Source organism: Hippichthys cyanospilos, chromosome 3 (assembly GCF_059441005.1).
Source record: "Hippichthys cyanospilos isolate Australia breed blue-spotted pipefish chromosome 3, RoL_Hcya_1.0, whole genome shotgun sequence".
Classification (NCBI taxonomy): domain Eukaryota; kingdom Metazoa; phylum Chordata; class Actinopteri; order Syngnathiformes; family Syngnathidae; genus Hippichthys; species Hippichthys cyanospilos.
The window spans coordinates 847,319-865,894 of NC_142371.1; the positions used below are offsets into that span (position 1 = coordinate 847,319).

General features: G+C 38.0%; 1 protein-coding gene across 1 annotated transcript; it reads right to left on the minus strand.

Annotated features, from left to right (window-relative positions):
• Positions 1-200: 200 nt before the first annotated feature.
• LOC148425307 (phosphatidylinositol 4-phosphate 5-kinase type-1 alpha-like) lies at positions 201-18,112 on the minus strand. Its single transcript, XM_088409741.1, has 16 exons — positions 18,030-18,112; positions 12,432-12,466; positions 10,794-10,886; positions 10,544-10,674; positions 10,348-10,465; positions 10,078-10,230; positions 9,682-9,981; positions 8,211-8,440; positions 8,047-8,130; positions 7,928-7,976; positions 7,420-7,504; positions 7,139-7,309; positions 6,929-7,058; positions 6,044-6,106; positions 5,840-5,939; positions 201-5,001 (listed from the first exon to the last, which is right to left on the minus strand). Exons 1-16 carry the CDS (start codon positions 18,076-18,078, stop codon positions 4,999-5,001), a joined length of 1,794 nt encoding a protein of 597 aa, XP_088265867.1. The 5' UTR covers positions 18,079-18,112; the 3' UTR covers positions 201-4,998.
• Between the last annotated feature and the right edge of the window lie 464 nt (positions 18,113-18,576).

Sequence of the window (18,576 nt, forward strand, 5' to 3'; positions counted from 1 at the left end):
TCATATTTTTAAATTTCAATTTGGTTTTGTCATTTGTGCCTTGAGACCAACAGCAAAACTGCAAAAAAAAAAAAACCAAACAAAAAAATACTACAACAAAAAATACTAGAACACACTTGACTTGATTTTTAAGGAGCCCAAGATCCATCGCAAGCTTCTTTCACGCGAAAGCCGGCATTGAGGAGAGGGGGACCACAAGCAAGATTTACAAAACTTGAGTTTAATCTTTTGAATGCATGAAAACGTCACCACCACATAATGGAAACATGGCAGGAGGAACAGGCAGCACATATTGCATGAGAAGGCATTTCAGTGACTCCTATGTACATTATACACACATTTGTTTGTACACACACTTTGTAGAAATATAGTCATTGAAGCATATCGGACAACCAGCAATATTGGCTCATGTGAAACATTCATGTAAAAAAAAAAAAAAAAAAAAAAAAAAAAAGCATGGGCGACTAACAACCCAGATCTGTTACGAAGAGAATATAATTCTGCTGTATCACAATCAGAAAAAAAAATTAAGGTTGTCACATACACTCCCTCTTCATATATAATAGCTAAAGAAACGGACAAATCCTTCTAGACAGTACAAACACAACTTCTTTCATTTCAAGCCAAGTCGTTAAAATAAATAGACTTCTCTGTATAGTGAGCGGCGGCGGATTGTGGTTCATATTGCATTCACGCTGAACAAAATGTAGTGTCGCCACATTAAAGCACCAGAGGACATTTCGCTTGTGCAGCAGTCATGCAGCGAGATTGCTTCCAGCCATTAACACAGCACTGCGACGAAATGGAACTTGCGAGCTTCGCAAACTTGAAATGGATATTTTCCATTTCTGCTTTAACACCACAAACATCTCCACTAGACCAAAGTTACTTAAAAAGACGCCTCTACACGCTACCACAAACGTAGTAAATTAGAACTAGAATGTCACAGGAATGTGCTCGTGATCTCAAAATCTCTTATACTAACTTGAAAAAAACAAGTCACTGGATACACGTCGGATATAGCTTATCAGACATAAAACTATTGAACAACGACAACAATAAAAATCCAGTTTCAAAATCCTTCAACACAGGTCAAACCAGTGTTGTTACCATAAACAAAAGGTGGATCTGAACTCTAGCAAAACTATTCGCTCTGTTCCTCTCTTTGGTGCACTGACTGGCTTAGAAAACACACTTTGAACTAACACTTGTTTTTTGTTTTTTTTTCAGTCTCTAATCATCGCCCCTTCTCTTACTCTGCTGCATAGACCACATGTGGCTAAGATTACAGTAGATGAGACGACGCCTTGCTCCTTGCTATATATTGTGAGTGTATGAGAAATCTCTCACTGGTGGAAGAAGTCATTAAGGGGATGACAGTAACAACACAACGGGACAAAGGAGGAAAAAAAATGCTTTGTGAATACTACATACAATAAAATACACAAAAATAGTTCTGCAGAGTTAAAAATGTTTGGTCCAGGAGTGGATTCAGGCAGGTCATCATTTCTGTAACCAGCAGAAATGATCAACACCAGACATTTAGAATTCATCTGATGTATGAGTGTATGCGCAGTGATTACCGACCGCTGAGCCTCCTGATCAGTATTTCACTATTCGTGGTCGATTGTGTGATGTTTTTGGTTTGGAAATGTCAAAAATGACATCGGTTCAAAGTTTGAGAAACATCAGCTTGAAGGAATCGGAGTGAAAATCATCAACATGTACAAAGTATTAGTATTAGAGTATTAGGGCCACACTGATTTGAAGGTGAAAAGACTTTTTTTTTAAGAGAATTCGGTTTGAGTGATGAAAGAATCGTCATTTGTGTCCACTTTTGTGTCCATTTTATCTAAGCTAGACAGCAAAGTTCATTGCATCCCAACCAAACATCATCGGAAAGGCAAGGATGTCCTCTCCTGACCTCATGAGGTAGCTCCAATAAGTCAGAAGATATACACCAAAAACAGATGTCCAGTGTGTGGACACAAATGATGAATCTCAGGACGATATTGTCCTAGTTCTAAAATAATCTTTGCACGAATAAAGCAAAATTAGTATTTGCAACAATTTAGTGAATCTATCCCTAGTTCTTTTTATCTAGGAGTGTGACTTCCAATTTGATGTAAAAAGATTCAGTCTTAGGACTAAAGATTCCATTTGACTAGAAGAAAAATCGTTTTACAAGTTATAATTTCAAGTGAAAAAAAAATCATGATAAAGCTGCCATTTTACGAAAAAAAACTTGTGATTTTTCCTTCTCAGATTGCCATTTGATGTGGAAAAAAAGTGTTTTACAAGTTATAATTTGAAGAGAAAAAAGTTCATGATGAATTGCAATTTTATAAAACTAACTTGTGATTTTTCCTCAGATTGCAACTTTTCTAATTCGACAAGAAACTGGAAAAGTTAGTGAGTGAAAATGTATGTCCCAAGAAAGTCATAATTGCCTGAAAACAAAGCCCTGATTTTAGGAAAAGTTGCAATTATTTCTTGTGGGATTACGACTTTTCTAATATGCCGAAAAAGATGCAATTTTAAAAATGAACATTTTTGTGAGGCAAAAAATTTAACATGATAGTCATAATTTCACAACAAAACTAATTTTGAGTCACAATTTTACAAAAAAAAAATGCAGAATTTTTTCTTAAAATATAACTTAACAATTTTGGCAAACTGAATTCTTGAATTAAAGTTTAAAACAACTTCAGTCACACATGAGAATAATGCTGTGATTATTAAATAGTTGCAATTTTACAAGTCAGTCAAAAGCTCGCAAGAATGATGTTGCAATTTTATTATAAAATTAATAGAGATAGCAACTTTTCTACTTGTAATATGACGAAAAATGTGTATCTTAAGAATGGACAAAAAGTTACAGGAATTATAATTTCACAAGAAAACATGTTATTTTATGAGTCACACTTTTACAAAAAGTCAAATTCTTTCCTCATAAAACAACTTAAATACTTTGCAATAGTAAGAATATTGTCAATTGACTTTTTTCAATCTTAAAATTGTTACTTAAGTCAGACATGAGAATAAAGCTGTCATTTGAAAAAAAAATATACTAGAAAAAATTCTATTTTCCCTCATAATATTGTGACTTCTGTTGTTAAGGTGCAATCTTAAATAACATCGTAATAGAAAAAAAAAGATATATTCAGATCTTGCCATTTTATGATAAAGTGTATATAAAAAGTGTATGTAAAAAAGGTGCAATCTTAAAAATTAAGTGAAATTTTTATGAGGGAAAAAGTTAATTGAGAATAGATGTGAAAACATATAAATTCACAACATGATATTTGATGAATTTTTGCAATTTTACAAAATTTTCTCCTCAACATTCTAATTTAAGCAACTTACAATCTTATGTATAGTACGACATTCACTTTTAAAATTGTAACCAGTCATACTTGAGATGAAAACTTGCAATTTTATAAGAAAATGCAAAATTTCCTGGAAAATTGTGTCTTCTATTTTGATGAAAAAAGTTGCAATATGACAAATCACGTTTTGATGTAAAAAAATAAAATCAGTCATAATTTCACAAGAATGACTTTGCTGTTTCATGATAGTTGCAATTTTTTTTAAATAAAACAATTGCAATTATACTTGAACAAAGCAAATTGCAATACCATTGAATTGCTCAGAGGTATATCAAACTACTGAGATTGAGATGTTGGCTGCTACTCAAAAATCTGTTTGGTATTTTGGACACTCAGCAAAGCAGCTGGACTATTCTTGGAACCACCAACTATATATGAAAGCGTAAATATCAACAATGCACATAGATATTTAGTCATTAAAATTATGACTTTGTCCTTCGAACTTTAAACCCGAACTTTACATTTTATGGTGTGAGGCCATGATACTCCATAAAAGAAGTACTTGTTTGCATGAAGATATTTATCAACATACAAATGACGTGCGGGAATTTTCCACTGTAGTGATAAGGCAAGTTTGTGCTCACTGTTAAAAATAAGAAAAAAAAGGAAAACAAAAGATCAGTCGTGCATCACATGGTGGACGAGAGAACAAAAAAAAAAAAAACCACTTAAGGGGAATAAAAAAAAAAAAAAAAAAAAGAAGGCACAGACGCGACTGACAAAATGACCACTTCTGGAAAATGGTTGTCGCCGTTGGCTGAACAATACTTCATTGACAAGTACGTATTAGATGCCAACTGCACTTGGCGGCATTATGATAGAAATGTTTAGCACATATGGTCACATGAGACGCTGATCCATTTAAATAAGACACATTCTCCGAAAAGGGGGACGTACACATTCAGCAGCGCCGCAACGGCTTCCAGCAGTATCAACCGGCGTAAATACCTGATCGTCTAGCACTGGTTCAAGCCACTCCTCTACCATCACTCAAACAAAACACTTGGCGATTTTAAGATGACGTGACTGCAGAGTGGGACAGCAGCAAGTGTAAGTCTTGTTCTAAAAACACGGGGCGGCGCAGAGCGAGGGTGCCTGCTGGGAAGGTACCGGGTGGAAGTCCATGTACTGTAACCGGAAGACTAAAATAAATGGCGTCACGCAACTAAGATCCCACTCAGACTTACTTCAGTGAACTGCTCTCATCCGTGCCCCCACGCACACACACACACACACACACACTCCACGCTGTGCTTCACAAAGTGACTCACCACCATTTCACTACTCTCACGATCCGCAGACAAGGGGAACGGAAAAAAAAACTGTAATTGTGGATTTGTGGTCATAACCCTCATTCCTGGCGTTGTGGGACATGTGTGACAGTGTTGACGGCTGGGAAAGACAACGTACACGCACGCAGAGCTGTGTGGAGGCCATCTCTGCGTCTTTTCCACCTCCTTCAGTAACCCTCGTGTGTGTTTCAAATGGGAGCGTGGGTAAAGGGCTGCCACGCTTCTGACTTGATGGGAAGCTTTTGCTGTCTTATCTTTCGCTCAGCCACGCATCATCCAGGCATGTCTCTTCCTCAGATGGCACTTAATCCAATTGTTTACTGTGAGGTTAAAAAAAAAATCAAAACAAAATCTGTCAAGATATAAATGAATTATCAACAGATGCAATTGTAACCATTTACATTCAGCTGGAGCAATGCTGTCTTCTTTTGTCAATGGCCAAATAATTAGAATTTAACTGTAGAGATTAAAAAAAAAAAAAAAGAAAGAAATCCTGTTTTAGATTTGCTCAAATGTAAAACACTTATGTTCTTGATTTTAGTTTGGCAAACAGTTTTGTTATGTCTCGCTATATTTAGTGTGTTTGTTGCCATTGTTAGGCGCGGCTGCTGCCCAGGCTGGGTCTTTGCATTTATGTGGTAGGCTAAAATCAAGGTGCTACTGTGGTATGCAAGACTGCATAACACTGTCTTTATCCAATTTTTTAAAACTTTTACCGTTATAGCGTTTTGTTTTGGGTTTTTTTTTTAAAGTTAAATTGACATTTTAGCGCACCAACAACTCATATGCCCTCTCACCCACAACAGAAGGCAATCAGGTTATGCCAAACCTAAAATGACAGCCAATCAATGTCTACTTCATGATGTGATTGGCCAATGTTTTCCACCCCCCCCAACAACACAAGAAGCCCAATGCCTAAAAATGGATCTAATCACCATACAGAAAGCAGAAAGATTAGAAATTAGATTGTCATTAAAACAATTAAGACTTTAACTATGATTGTAATTAATTGATCACAATTAATTCATTAAACTGACATCTCTATTTGGGTTACAAATCCTATATAGCTGAAACTAGAGATTTACATTTACTCTATACAACTATACTTCACACTGTATGATGTCAACTAGACTTTAAGAAGATAGCGGTCAGACATACAAAATTAATGTTGGTCTCGGGGATGATGTCAGACAATGAAACTACGTCTTCACTTCCAGACAGATGGCCTGAATGGTCTCCGCTGGCCTCACCCTCAAAGCTGCAAAGACAAACAAGTCAAACTCAATAAAGCGTGTTTATTTAGGAAAAAGATAACAACATAAGAAAATATTAAAAGTATCCTGTGTCTGTGTGTGTCACTACCTGCGAAAAGCACCCTGGTCATTGTCTGTGTGAGCTGATTTGTGCACCTCCACCCCAACAGACCTAGACATCATAGCAAGATAGTGTTGAAAACACAACTTGACTGGGACAGTGTCTCCAAAACATTGAGCATAGACACCCTCACAAAATCTGTATCTCTATACTGGTGCGTACTAAAACAGTGGATCTCAACCTTTTCTCAAAGATACACCAGTACCTACTGTGAAATATTTTTTCCTTCCTGACCAGCTCAAAGGTTGTTTTTTTTTGATGGGGAAGAAAAACAAGACTGTGCTGTGTCATACGAGTGTGACTTGTTAAACTTTGGAACTACATTTGAAATGGTATATCAAAGCATATTTTATTCTTTTTTTCTGGCTCATTTGCCAGAAACTTGCATCATGAAATACAAATACACAGCCACATCAAACTTAACAAAAAAGGATATGGACATTTTGCGAAGAGGTCCCTTGTAACACAAAATTGCAACAGTAAGTTGCCTCATGTTTCAATTAATTTACACTTATTGGAAAAGAAACATGCACTGTTCCAAGCACAGTATTAAATTACATTTGCTGACACAGGAGTACTTGTAGCCACTGTTGAGAACTGCTGTTCTAAAATTGCGCCAGTAGAAAATGACATTTCGCAAATATTCTCTTACAAGAATGCCAACAGATGTACACACTAGATTGCACTTCAGCCACTTTCAGGAAGAGCATTTATTAGTTGTTTACGTTGATAAATAGGTAGATGAGCAAAGTAACATTATTTGTATTAAATAATTAACGGTTCTTTAACCAATTCAGTGACAGTGGTTAATTTGCCAAGGTATACCTTTTGATCTCTCATCACACACGACCAATTACTTTGTTGACCCTTTACCTTAGAGGAGGAGAGGAAGAGAGTTCTAAGCTGCCTACAGACGAGGTGGAGAGGTTGGCCTCGCAGTCAGCAGGGTTGTCATGCAGCGGCGGGGTCCTGGGAACCAGATCCGGTCTGCCTGGCTGAACTACTAAAAGTAACATCTAAATTAGGGAACGGAATTTCTGCATGAGCCAATTTGAGCGACTCTTTCATCGCTTCAGTTCTTACCACTGTCTGCTTCTGACTCTGTGCTTTTAAAATGGGGCCGGTAAACCAGTCGCGGGTCCATGGCTGACTGCCCCGTTGAATGAGAGAGTGGGGTGGGAGCTCCCAGAGTGGGGGCCCTCCTCAGACCACCGTGACCTCCACCGCGGCTCTTCTTAGATGGGGAAGGCTTTACTACAGAGGACAGAGGATATACTATTGAAGAGTGCCCAGTTTCCTGTACTAGCAAAGCACTAAGCTATATTGTAAGTCATTTTAAAAACAAAACACGGATGTACACTTACATGGAATTTTCCTAAAAACTGTGTTGCACATGAACTGTTGGAAGCGCTCTGCGTAGAAGCCAGGTCTGTGAACTGAAACTGTGTCCTGCAATTAAACAACAAAAACAAGGCTAAAGCCAGAGAATATTTCTAGAATCTAGTATTCTAAGTTTACATTATTAACCTATTCACTGCCAACATGCCTTACAAAGTTAAATAAACTTAAAACAAACTTTAAAAAGGTGCAATGTTCCCAGTCAGCAGAATTTCTAATAAAATTAAAAAATTACCAACTAATTATGAGACTATCAAGGGTTATTTGACAATCAAAATGTCAAATAGATATCAACGTTGGCGACGGTCAGTCTATCTCTGAATACTTTTTGTTCAAATGGGTTGCCATCCTCTCGTTCTACAATGTACTCTGACGATGTGTGATTTTAAAGGCAGGGCCCGACCTAGTGAGTGACATGTTTGTTAATGACTTTCGCTGTATACCATTTTTCCATCTTATTGAGCAGTATCTTACCCCATCATGTACTAACGCCTTCCAGGAGTGTTCCAGCTTTTTAACAAATCTAAAGAATAGGATGAAGACAATGTTAGACAAACGCAATAACAATAGCACAAATCACTTGAGTCAGAAACCTGTAGGACTGGAGGATGTCTATGATGCCAATGTAGATGAGTAAGCGCTCTCCTTTTCCGTTACGAGCTGGAATGCCTCCCATGCTGCAAAGCCAAAACACGAGAGATGATTCAGAGGTTGCAGATTACAAACCAGCATTTTGAGGTTGGGCAATTAAACTCACTGGTCTTCGGAATCCAGAGCGCCCTTTCCCCGCGCCTCTCCCTGGATAGACTCCATGGCTGTACAGTAAAGACTTTTCTGGGCTTGAGGTCGCCGTTGATCCGGTGTCACTGCTCCCTCTGACCCCCCGCTGTCCCCGGAATAGCCCCCCGCCCGCTCCCGACTGGCCTGGTCCATGTTGTGAATGCCCATCAGCAGACTGTAATCCATGATCTTGAAACTCTGCAAGAGCTTTATCATAAACATAACATTTTTTAAGAGGTCAACATTAAAGTTTGGACATTGGAGTATCTTTAAGCATCATTACAATGCCTATGTATGCATGTGCAAAATCCCCAATATCACCTCCCCTCCTTCACCGAAATAGACATAGTCTGCAATATCAACAAAAGATGCGATCATATCACATGTAAAAATATTATCACTATTATTTTTTCACTAGTCGGTCTGCTATTTTTTTTTTACAGAATCACGTTCAATTAGTTATTTTTTTGCATATTCGCAGTTTAATTTCAGATATTAATTACTCATTCAACCATTTTCAACAGTATCAAGTTCATATTTAATGCTTAAATAACTAGACAATATTTTTCATGTGCAATTAATAGCTTTAAAAACATTTTCCACTAGCCGCCAATTGAAAACGATCGCATATACCATTTTTTTCATCTTTTTTTGATAGCGACATGGTTGTCAAAGACTGAGAGCCTCCTGGCATTTTAGATTCAAAGCAAACAGTTTCAAAGTGGCCAGTCAAGTTACCTGAGATGATCACATGAGCCTGTTGATGTGATCTTTTTTCATGCATCAACTAGTAAGACTGCAACAGGCAAGTCAGAGTGACTCGGCAGAGAAATTTAATACTTACCACGCACTGACTCTATTGCCCTTCTACAATGTATGATTAGTTGCTTGTACAACATGAGATGCCTGCAGGCACTTCCATACTTTGACAAAATGGTTGCATCTCTCAAAGTAAGCAAAGGATTAGTATGTAGCTTTGGTTAAGAACAAGTTCTCACATAAGCTCTGAATGCTTGAACTTAAGCATGTTCAATTCAAAAGTCATAAAAGTTTGAGTTTGAGGGATATAACCTGCAAAAACTCAATGATTAGCAAAAACAGTCCTATATAAAAAACAAAACAAAACATGAATTATCAAGGCTTGAAACACAGTGGGAAAGATTTACCAATATGATACCACTGACCCCAAAACACTTATTACCCCAACACACTAATTGAGAAACAAACAAAAAAAAAACAAAATAAAAAATGAGGGTATATTACAAATTATGATCCTGAAAAACTGACGGAAGCACAGCTCCAAAACCTCCACTAAACCTAGCTCCTTACTGACAAATACAAATATAACACGCTCATTAGGATATATACAAATGCCTTTTGAGACAGGCATACATCTTGCACCACATCTTCGCAATATAAAAGCCAAACCGCACCACTTGGCGACTCACCAGGCAGTCCCTCTGAATTGTCTTGGTTAGAGCATTGTAATTGTCTGCCTCCAGCTGCAGGCCATCGGGCAAATCCTGGATAAAGTCGAGGTCTTTGTACGTGGGAACGGCCTTCTCTCTTTCCTTAGGCGACGCCCGTCTCTTATAAGTGGAACCTTTCATGTCGTACTTGAGGTGCATGGGAATTATTCGGGGTAGGAGATTGTTCATGACAACTATACGAATATTCTTGCCCCCTGCCTGGATGCAGTAAAGTCCGTAGAATTTGGGCAGCAGTGTGCGCTTGTTTTGGTTTATGTTCTAGAAGGAAAAACAAGATGTGTAAAGATTTGAATGTGGATGGAGGCTTAAATAACTCATTTTACATTATAATGACTAAAACATCTTCAGACTCACCATAAAATATCCAGGAAGTAGCTTCTGGAGAAACTCTGCCTCTTTGTGCTGGACAGTTTTAATGATGAACTCATCATCACCGGAGACATAGAAGACCGAGCCACTGGCTCCAGGGTTGGAGAGCTCGATTAGTGGCTCATTACACAGAGAATACTTGAAGAAAAGAACAAGATACGGTCATAAGACATCCGACCGTCTTTAATGCTTCTTTTTTTAGGTTGATTGACACATCTTTTTCTGAATATTTTGCAAAGTGCCTCAAGTACTAACCAGGTAGTCATCTGGCCGAATGCCAAACAGCTCTCTGAAATAACGGAAGGCGATGGGAGCGTAGGTCTTAAAACGGAAATCGCTATAGTGGTGAGCTGGAGTCAGGTTACTGCCTTCCCTGGAGTGAACAAAATCAAAACATGATACAGTGAGATGAGCTAAAAACATGCTAAACAACCTTCCGTGCACTACCAACCTCGGGAAAAAGATACTTTCAACCACCACAAAATCCTGCATGAGCACATCTCTCTCAGCTTTCTGACTCAAGCTGCCCACCGTGTGAGTAATGCCCAACTGAATGGCACCTTTGAGGGCAGAGGAGGTCGTCTGCAGCAGTCAGTGAGAAAGAGCCGTTCGTAAGGTTGAACAAATTCAAATGAATCCCTATTCGGCTGCTAGTGTCAATCACCTCATGTCACTGACCCCCACAGCAACCCAGCTCTAACCTTTTTGTAGGTGGTCTCTCCGGTGGTGGTCTCAACTCCCCGGTGGCCGATGGTTTTTTTCATACTCTGAGTGGTGCCTGAGGAGCCGGGCATCTGAGTAGATGGGGAGAACAGATATTCAAAAAGGGGGCAGGTAAAAGCTGGACTTGTCTGTAAGCACTAGTTTTTGATTCAGTCCACTGTAATGCACCAATACAGCCCAAACAGATCAATGTATGAGAGGCCTTTACAGAAATAACACACTCTGCAATGTCTCACAGAGGTAATAATTAAATTATTATTGCACTCCTAGTGGCAAGACAAAATCAAAGGTCACCATTTTTTTTCTTTTTTCTGAGGGAGTGGAATAAGAGGCATGATATGGTGGCATTCTAGTTTAACTCATTCACTGCAAGCCCTGTTAAGTTTCTAACTTACACAGCTGGTCCATTAAAATAGATCTGTGACTTCTATCGTCACCATCGGCAGTGAATGAGTTAAAAAAACAAAACAAAAAGGATGCAACACTTTGTTAGCAAACTACAAACAATGCTTTGCAAAACGGATGATGAACTCCACTTGGGCAATGATGGAAGTGGTATTCATCTGTTTCTCAACTCATCTTTAAAGTCATTGGGGGTGGTAATCTGTAGCTGTCTCATGATTACATTAAATTTGATTTTGGGGTCTACAATTTCATTCAGTATCAATTTTTGATTCAAAAAGATTTGATTTGCTTCAATTAAAAATGCTTTCTACTTCAAACAATCGTTGTGAAAATAATCAGATATTAGATATGTCTCCTTTGCAAGATAATACTGGAGACAAGGTAGGAAACTAATTTATTTTTACATTCATTAATTTTTCAATTGTAAGAAACATGCTTTTTTTTTTTTTACAAAAACAAGCATATGGACCACAACTCCTACTTTTTGAAGCTAACACTTCAGGCAGTATGACAATAACTGAATACATAGAACACTACTTTTTAATTCGCTTCATAATGCTAGCGTGCCAAATGCTAAATAAGATGGTATAGAATTGTATGAGTTAGATTCTCTCATAGGCTCGACCAGACCAGTCAAACAGGAAACCATTTTAGATTGCTGATATGATTGTAAATGACTGTACTAATCGTTATCAGATGACTGATGAGTTACCCTAGCCATTTGGATGCACAACAAAATGGTGGCTATAAACTCGTCATGTGTTCTTTTGCTCGCTATTGAGAAACACTTTGCGTTTTATTTACCCTACACAATCACGCAGGAACAGATTCCACAGCTGTAAAAATAGTACATGGTGCTAGTGCCAGGGAATTTTCTGGATTAAATGACACAGGCAATAAATAAATGAATGAATAAATAAATAAATACAATGTACACTACAGCAATATAGCATGTAACTATGACGTCCAATGTGCTGATTTTCAAAAGCATTTGAGGTCAAGTCAAATAAGTGAGGTGGTTTCCTGTATGGTGTCAACAACTGAGCATGACTCAAATACAAAAGAGATTGCTTCAACATTGGAGAGGACATCTTATGACAGACAAAAGAACAGGCAGCAACAGCTCATTTCACACCTAATAGGAATGATTTAAAGTGGTCAATGTACTAGTGCTGTGAGTGACAGGTGTACTGTCCAGAGTGCATCCTTACCTCAGAAGGGCCTCCTTTGAAGATGCCACTGGTCCCTAAAACACAAAGCAAACATGAGCAACTGTGTTTCACCTCGCCTGTGCTTGGGAAAATCTGTTAAACGACTGCTGGTTAATGAGCTATTTTTAGCACGAGAAGCTATTGATGACAAATGAGGTCGATAATGAGCCCGTACTTGTGTGTGTGGCCACATTTACTAAGTACTACTTCTGATAGCAGCAGCTCGATGAGAACTGGAACTTCTCTTCCCCTGAGCTAGCTGCTCCAGATTCAGCGAGGACCTCAGGAGCTTTCCGCAATTACCATCTTCATTAACAAAATGCAGCTTCTCAAGCAGACAGGAAGTAGAAGAAGACTACGAGCAGTAGTTGGGGACCAATATACCTGCGTGCGAGGAAGCCATAACGTCCCGAAAGAACCCACACGGGCTCGGGGAGTAACGCTGAGGCAGACGTGCTAACCACTCATCCACCAAGCCGCCCCAATTATAAACACAGAAGACTGAGTAACACATTTCCACCGAATTTAGAATTAAAAAGTTATACATTTTTGATGATCAATTTTTTTTTTTTAATATTTAAACTGTGCTTGGAAGAACACTATTTTCCACTCTAGATACATTCAATTTGAGACAAATCCCTCTCAATTAATTCTGATCCATGAGACAAATTTGCCAACTCAAACAGCAAATTTCAATCAGCATGTTTTGTTAAAAATTGATCAGTAGGAACAGCAACCCTGTCAGGGAGTCAGCATCAAAGTGTGCAGAGTCATGTACGTCTTTCTCGCCAGCCTGTAATGGAGCACTCGAGCACTGCTAGCTAGCAGCTATTTTATACCAGATGCAGACAAACGGAGGTTGAGACACTTTTAAACACTGGCAACAGGTGCCGTATGTCAATGTCAGTGCAGATAACTTGTTTGGTAAAGTTCTGAATTGGCAATTGAACGTGATTTTTAATTGACGCTATTGATATTTTTTTGCACATTACAGGTGTTCTCAACCAATATTTATGCCACAGTCCACTCCTACGTAAAGAACGATTTAGACAAACCACAAATAAATGTTTAAAACCATAAGTAATATTTAAAGAACTTTTTGCGATTACTATAAGCTACCTTCATTCTACTGGTATTAATAGTTTAAGTCTATAGTAATGATAGGTAGTCCGGTTTACACAATCAGAGACGACAGGTATTAAAAAAAAAAAAAAAAAAGACCAATCAGGAAATATATTTAAACAATTTTTTTACTTAACAGTAGGACTGGGTAATAAATCTGATTGATTTGTCATTAAAAAAAAATAAAATCAACAAAATGAAAATTAGCTAATTGTGGAATTGAGGTTTAGCAAACGTGGCATAATGATAGATAGGTTGTTTACAACACGTGTTTACAATAGTTACTAAATACTTAACTGGCAATTAAGCAAGTTACGAACAAGTTATGACTATTTTCCCCCCGCAAGCTATAAATGTTAAGTTTGCATTAAAATTGAGAATCAAACCAGAATAAAATATGGAAGTCTCAACATTTGGCATAGAATTTATTTTTTAGTAAATCAAATCTTTAAAAAAATGTTTGTTGGGTTCAATACTTTGATCAAAATCCATTTGAAAAATAGATTATATTTGTGGGCATGTTGCCTAGTTCTACTTTACAGTCGAGCCCTGTTATTTAAGGTGAATAGCGACCAGCCAAGTGGACAAATAGCCAAAAATTGCATATAATTGACACCCAATGAAATGCATGAGGGGGAAATAATCCTAAAAGATTCTTCCCAAAACACCAATAAATGTTCAGGACAATAAAAATAAAGGGTTGGGGTGGGCGGACTGTTTGTTAGTAATGTCTTATTTTGCAAGCGGCGACATTAAAGAGTCTGGTAATTATGGAATTGTAACCAATCATCAAATTTGCATATATTAAAGCTAATCATATCTGTGTATAATCTACTTAGTATGATAGAAGCTAGCACAGCTAACCACTATATTCCTCCACAATCACCTTATTTGCATAATTTCAGCAGCTCGCTGATGTATAAAAACATCATCTAGTTGGCAGGACAATATGCTATTCTAAAGAGCCAACAGGCAAATCAAAAGCCCTTTGTACTGTTAAGACCACATGCCAAAAACACATTATAAGCGATTAGTTGACTTCAAGCTTTAAATGTTGATGTGGAGACTGAAAGTAGATACAGCGACTAGTATAACATGTTCCACCCATAATACACACAAAAATAATGTATAGATTTGAATCGACACCACAAAGTGAGTTTGGAATTATGTTCAATGTCGTTCTCTTATATAAATGTTGCATTTAACACTCCAGTCCTTTCTCGCCCACTCTGAGAGCACGTCTCACTGGCTGTAACCAGTGGCAACAGCTACTTCAATGCAGCAGTGCCGCAGGTCAACACATGCAAAGGGATACACCTGGAGGTACACTCACAACTGCATTCAGACACAGAGGGTACTCCAAGCCATGAGGACTATTAATAAGGCAGTCATCTACTTGTGATTAGCATAACCACACTGCTGTTTATTCCATTGGTCAACAACGAGCAACATTCTGCAAAACCAGGGGTGCATAAATCCGGTCCGAGAGAGCCAAAATCCAGCCTGTTTGCGATGTTTCCCTTCAACCAACACATCTGAAATGATCAGGGTCATTAGCAGGATTCTGCAGAGCATGCTGACGAGCTATTTATTTGGATCCGGTGTGTTGTTAGAAAGGAAATATTGAAAACAGGCTGGATTGCGGCTCTCGAGGACTGTACTTGGCCACCCCTGTGCTAGACTAGACGCTTTTTGTTACGTAAAAGTGCATTCCTCGCCATGCAGTTTTGGTTCACACCCATGCCAGTACCTCGCCGCAGCGCTCTTCTCCAGAAATTAGTCCTAATATCTGGAAAGCAGGATATGGCTCAAAAAGAGACATGCGATATCATAATCACAGGATTTATTATTTTTCATGATTTGTATCAATTCAAAGAAAACACAGACAGAATGCGGTGAAATCGCAAAATTTGAACCCCCCCCCCAAAAAACAGTACAATTGATCAAAAATATACCTCAAAATGCAGGTCATACTATTAGCAAATCTGAAGATTGAAAACGAATCTACTCCAAAGCTATAAAAAGAGTTAGCATACCAATTAAAGGTCGAAGTGTTGGTAAACGTCAGGTGATGATAAAACCAGAAATAACTAACCTAAAAGCAACGTTGCCCGAGTTGCAGAACAAATCTAACAAACAGGACTTCCTTTGCATCAATTCAACTTTTAAAGATTATGACCAAGATGACAGAGAATCTACATATATTGTGCCATCAAGTAGAAAAGCAACTTTGATAACAGAAATAGGCCAACTTTGTAACATATCAGAAAATAAGCGGTATTCAAAAATTGATATACACTGGAACTTGTATCAAAGTTTGCAGTGTGTTGCTCAAGATAATATCACATACGATACTGCAAAAACAGACTTAACCCAATTAGGACCATTGACAATCTACAAACCATCTGGTATTCACTATAAGAAACAATTGTTTTTGCACGTAGCCTGCAGCGTTTACACAACAATATAGGCCATGCGTTTTCTCCAAACATTTTCAGTCTGTATTGAGGGAATAAGCTTTGAAGTTCTGTCTTTGATTTGGAAACTGGGCTGCTTGGCAGCACACTTGTTAGCTATCGTTCTTGCACGCTACTATTTCGTGTTCACACATTCTGTCCATGTGGCTATGCAGTGATTAAATAGTACGGTGTGAATGGGAATGTAAGTGCTATACATCTAAACGGATTAGTGCATATGTGGGGAGCAGCCCGTGGGCCATATTCATCTCGTGAGACAATTTGATCCGGCCCGCTGAGCTATTTAAACAGTAATCATATAATAAGAAACAGAAGTAGACGGTTTATTATTTAGGTTTTTTTGTTTTGTTTTTTTTAATTGCCATGCCAATCTGTTTTAAGCGGCTTCCCCAGTTCAAAGCATCTCGCCACTGCTTACACTAACAAAACGGTTCAGATGTCTAATTTATAAAAGCAGTCACTGTTGCCAGCTTAGCAATTTGGTAGCTATGTTTAGCAACTTTTCTCACCCCTCCAGCTACTATTTTTCAAAACTGGAGTAGCAACTCCGATCATTGTTTAGAAGCACACAATTTTGACAAAAGGAACATTTTTCAAAAAGGAAGCGCTTTATTTACATTGAGGATATTTGGAGGGGTGGGGTGATGCAAATTAATGCAGGCGAAAAAAAAAGTATTTTTATGAGAAATGCAGTGGTACCTTGACTCACAAAGAGGGCAGTCAAATTGGACAGCGCAAGGAGTTGATATGAAAAAAAAACGCTTGATTGCGAATATAGGACTTATTCTACAGTACACATTGCTTGTTTGGTAAAAACTATTTAAGTTGAGTGTTAAAGGGCGAGAGACACTTTTTTGAAACGCCTTATGTTTTTGTTGCATCGACTAAGAGAACCCCAATTATAAATTTCGACCCGTACGAATTTATAGGTTGCTAACTTCAATTGGCCAATCGGAGAGTGTTTCTCTAGCTGATGGAGCAAAACAGTCCCGGAGATAAGTTAAGATGTATTTAAGTTATATTCAAAGTTATGTTTCAAACAGTTTATTCTCATTTCAATGCTATTTTTAAAGGAAACACACAGACAGACTCAATTTCTTCAGAACCCAAAACTTGATTTTCCAAATTTTAGGTGAGATAAACAAAAAACAAAACAAAAATCTTGTCAAGTTGATCATTATATTTTTTCATTTAAGTGTTTTTTTTTTTTTAATACAATAAAACTACTTTGCTTTATTATAAACATGAGAGAACACCATTGGGTAAAAAACAAGTTATACAAACCAGTAAGTCAAGGCACCAGTGTTAAACAAACCCCAGAAGGATGAAAATCCCCTAAGTAAAATTGTTTTGTCATTTGCTTTTTCCAAAGAAGTGAGACACAAATCAATAGAACACAAATCGGAAAAATAAACAACGCTTGCTGCAACACATCCGAGGCAAACATTAAAATAGTAAGAAAACATAATTCCACAACGCGTAGAAAGAAGCGGATGGAATAAGACATTTGATTATTTTAAACTTGTAATGAAAAACGGAGAAAGATAGGGAGTAAGAAGACTTTCTCGACAACATTTATCATCTTAGCATTTTTTTTGCTTGGTTGAAACACAAACACATCATAATTTCATACAAAATAATGACAGGGAGTCTATAAACTCACTGCAAGGACCTTGTATACAGTTATCTCGATGTTACATCAGGAAATAAATGATCAATTTGACAACAATATCCAACAATCGAACTACAGTGGTCTTTGCTACTTAGCCAAACCGAATTAAAATCTCTTGGGCGAAACTGAGCTTCGCCAGAACTATCACAAGACAACTATAGACGCCGGTTCATTTTTCTCCGCTCACTGTTAGCTTAGCAACCTAGCCTTGCCGAATTCAAGGCACAGCATCCACCGTCGTTACTCGCCGCTATAGAATGTCACATCAGTGGCTTTCGTATGCTTAGTTAGGAGGTAAATAAATCCAAATGAGTGTTGGCCAAATACCTGTCGGGGCCGTTGATCCCGGGTCTGCTGTTCCACCAGCAGTCGCCATTGTGGTTAGTTAGTTCCACTGTGCGATGTTCACATCTCCAGCCAGCCAAGCACACTGCGGGTTTATTGGTCGACATCGGCACCACAGCGCCAACAGTGGACAGATGTGGAAGTGTTTGTAACGCAAGTGGATAACACGGCTGCCCCACAGCTTCGAGGTTCTGGAGTCGAATCTCGAGAGCTCTGCTTGCTCAAATGTTCCGAAAAATATTGTTAGGTTCATTGAATGTGAGTTAAAAATATGTATTTGTCTATATGCGCACCTGTGTTCACTGGATTGATGTAAAAAAAAATCTCAATGGGCTACATCGTCGTCTGAGACAGGATTTTATTTTATTTTTCACATTTTCACCAGAAAGTGCAATTTGATATCATGAATTAATGTTTTCATTTCGAACGATACTGACGCTATTTTTAATTGTCATGACCAACAATTTGTACTCCATTGTGTTTTTTTCTCATGTTCAAATCTTGTTTACCTAAAGTCATAAAACAAATT

Coding starts and splice junctions, on each gene's coding strand:
- LOC148425307 (XM_088409741.1), bottom strand. CDS start 18,078: ATGGCGACTGCTGGTGGAACAGCAGACCCGGGATCAACGGCCCCGACA. Junction 10,675..10,793: donor GAGAGACCACCTACAAAAAG/GTTAGAGCTGGG, acceptor TGACTGCTGCAG/ACGACCTCCTCTGCCCTCAA. Junction 9,982..10,077: donor TACTTCCTGGATATTTTATG/GTGAGTCTGAAG, acceptor TTTTCCTTCTAG/AACATAAACCAAAACAAGCG.